Source organism: Emiliania huxleyi (assembly GCF_000372725.1).
Source record: "Emiliania huxleyi CCMP1516 unplaced genomic scaffold EMIHUscaffold_2603, whole genome shotgun sequence".
Classification (NCBI taxonomy): Eukaryota; Haptophyta; order Isochrysidales; family Noelaerhabdaceae; genus Emiliania; species Emiliania huxleyi.
In genome coordinates this window covers 1-2,230 of record NW_005200086.1, presented here as the reverse complement: position 1 = coordinate 2,230, position 2,230 = coordinate 1, and the positions used below count along the sequence as shown (strand labels likewise).

General features: G+C 67.0%; 1 protein-coding gene across 1 annotated transcript; it reads right to left on the bottom strand.

Annotated features, from left to right (window-relative positions):
* Positions 1-560: 560 nt before the first annotated feature.
* On the bottom strand, positions 561-1,002 carry EMIHUDRAFT_78351 (hypothetical protein; the record flags this gene model as incomplete). The annotated part of the gene is made up of 2 exons (XM_005777375.1): positions 561-714; positions 842-1,002. The coding sequence occupies 2 exons, from the start codon at positions 1,000-1,002 to the stop codon at positions 561-563; spliced, it is 315 nt and encodes a 104-aa protein (XP_005777432.1).
* Between the last annotated feature and the right edge of the window lie 1,228 nt (positions 1,003-2,230).

Here is a 2,230-nt window from a genome sequence, read left to right as displayed (position 1 = left end):
CCTGCAGCGGATGTACCGGACGCAGCCCGCGCTGCTCCTCAAGGCGGGGCCGCCCGGCGCCCCCCGCCGCATGAGGCAGGAGCTCGGCTTCGGCATCGAGCACGACTCGGCCGCGTACACGGACTTTGGCGACGCACGCCGTGCAGCAGCAGGCAGGCGCGTGCTCTGTGGCGCGCGCCACGCAGCACGCACAACGAATAAATCGGAGTACTGAGAAATATTCGAGAGGGGGTGTGTCGTCGATGACGATGTCCCAAAGTGGCGTTGTGGAGTTGCGAGAAGCTGTGCACCAAAATAACCCCGTTTTTGCCCAATTTCGGTCATCCGTCAAAATATCTGAAGATCGGCCGACTACACGGTGAGCCATACGGACCTTGCAGTAAACCTTTTCCTTCTAAGCAGGGCTACACAATGTCCCTATAGTGTGGGGGTGTTCCTGGCGAGTTGTGATGAGTAGGATTAGCCTAGCCAATACTATTTTTAAGTTCATATATGAAAATACCAACTTGCCTATGTGCACGTCTCCGCGGCGGCGGCCCGGAGGCGGCCCGGCGGAGCGGTCAGAGCAGCACTTCGCCGGCGACGGATATCCTCCTCGTAGTGGATCGTAGGCCGTGGGGAGACAGCTCTCGGTTCGAGTTGTCAAAGACGAGCGTCACGCTGGCCTTGGTGACGCCGGCCTGTCCCTGCTTGTAGATGAGCTCGTTGAGGTTGCTCGCGCGCACCTGCGAGCGAGGCGGCACAGCGCGCCGGTGTGAGTCGGGCGTCGCCCAGCGCTCCGCGCGACCGCAGATGGGCGTTGCAGCGCGCGCTCGCTGAGGGTGCGTGGCGCGCCTGCGACAGGTTGGAGATGCCGAGCACAAAGCAGATCGAGTCGAGCACGTTGGACTTTCCCGAGCCGTTGAGGCCTGTGATGGCGTTGAACTGCGGGTCAAAGTCGGTGATGACGGTGCGCGTCGCGTACGACTTGAAGCCGTCGAGGACGATCTCCACGATGTGCATTGGGGAGACAAGCGGCGGCGGCGGCGGCGGCAGCGGCGGAGGAGGAGGAGCCTTCGCGTTTGAGCCAACCGGTTGGCAGGCAGGTGAGACAGGCTTGTTGTTTTCTTTTTGAGCTCAGCTTCGTGTTGTTAGGAACAAAGCAAGGCGGACATGGCATATCGCTCTCGGGCCCACAGACATCCCGCACACCCGCCGCCCCCGCGCGCGCCCACCCCGGCCCCCGGGAGAAAGGGGAGTGACAGCTTGGTTGGGGCGGGCGGAAAGTCGAGTATCTCGCACTCCATGTGCGAGAACGCAGGCAGGGTAAATGTAAGCCGGATGGCTCACAAGTCCGGCTCACGCGCCTCAAGCGTACCATCTACCGCGCTGGCCACTTCCGCCCCCTCGCTCCCAACCCATCCAACAACAAGCACGTCTGGGCCCTGCCCCCCCCCCCTCCCGAGGGGAGGCGAGAGCTAGGCCCCCCCCCACGAGCGGGGTGGACGGCCGACGCGTAGAACCACGGCTGGAACGGCCGCAGAGGCAGGGGGCATCCCCCGAGGCCCCGCCCCAGGAGGCGCGGCGGCCGGCACCGCCACCGGGCCCGCCCCCGCCACCACCACCTCCGCCCCCGCAGCTGGAGCGACTGCTGGGTCGAGGAGCCGCCCCTGAGGGTCCACACCAGGCGGTGCGGCCGCCAGTGCCGCCATCGTTCCCGCCACTCGCACTGCCACTTCCGCCCCCGCCACTGGAACGGTTGCAGGGTCGTGGGGCCGCCCCAGCGGCTCCGCACCAGGCCTTTGGGCCGCGAGGGCCGCCACCGCACCCGCCGCCCCTGCCACCGCCTCCACCCCCGCCGCCGACGGGGCCGCCACCGTATGGACCCGCTCGGAATAACCTGGGGGACCCGGGACCGCCCCGCCGGAGGCTGGTGTACCCGGGAGGAGGAGATGGGGGAGGGGAATTACCGCGGTACGAGAGCGGACCCGCCGGCGAACCGGAAAGCCGAGGCCGGAGGGCCCCGGGGGGGGCTTGGGGTCAACTGTCGGAGGAGGCGAGAGATGACCTGACGCGGCCTCTGCGAGTAGAGTCGGGACGTACGGACGAGCCGAGGACGATAGAGAGACCGCAGGGGCGGGCGCGAGTCCTCGACCGAAGAGAGCTGGCCCCACTTCCCGGGGAGGGGCGGCGTGGCGATCCAATGCCGCTGCCCTCGCCCGAGGAGTCGGGCATGGATCACCGTCGGTGA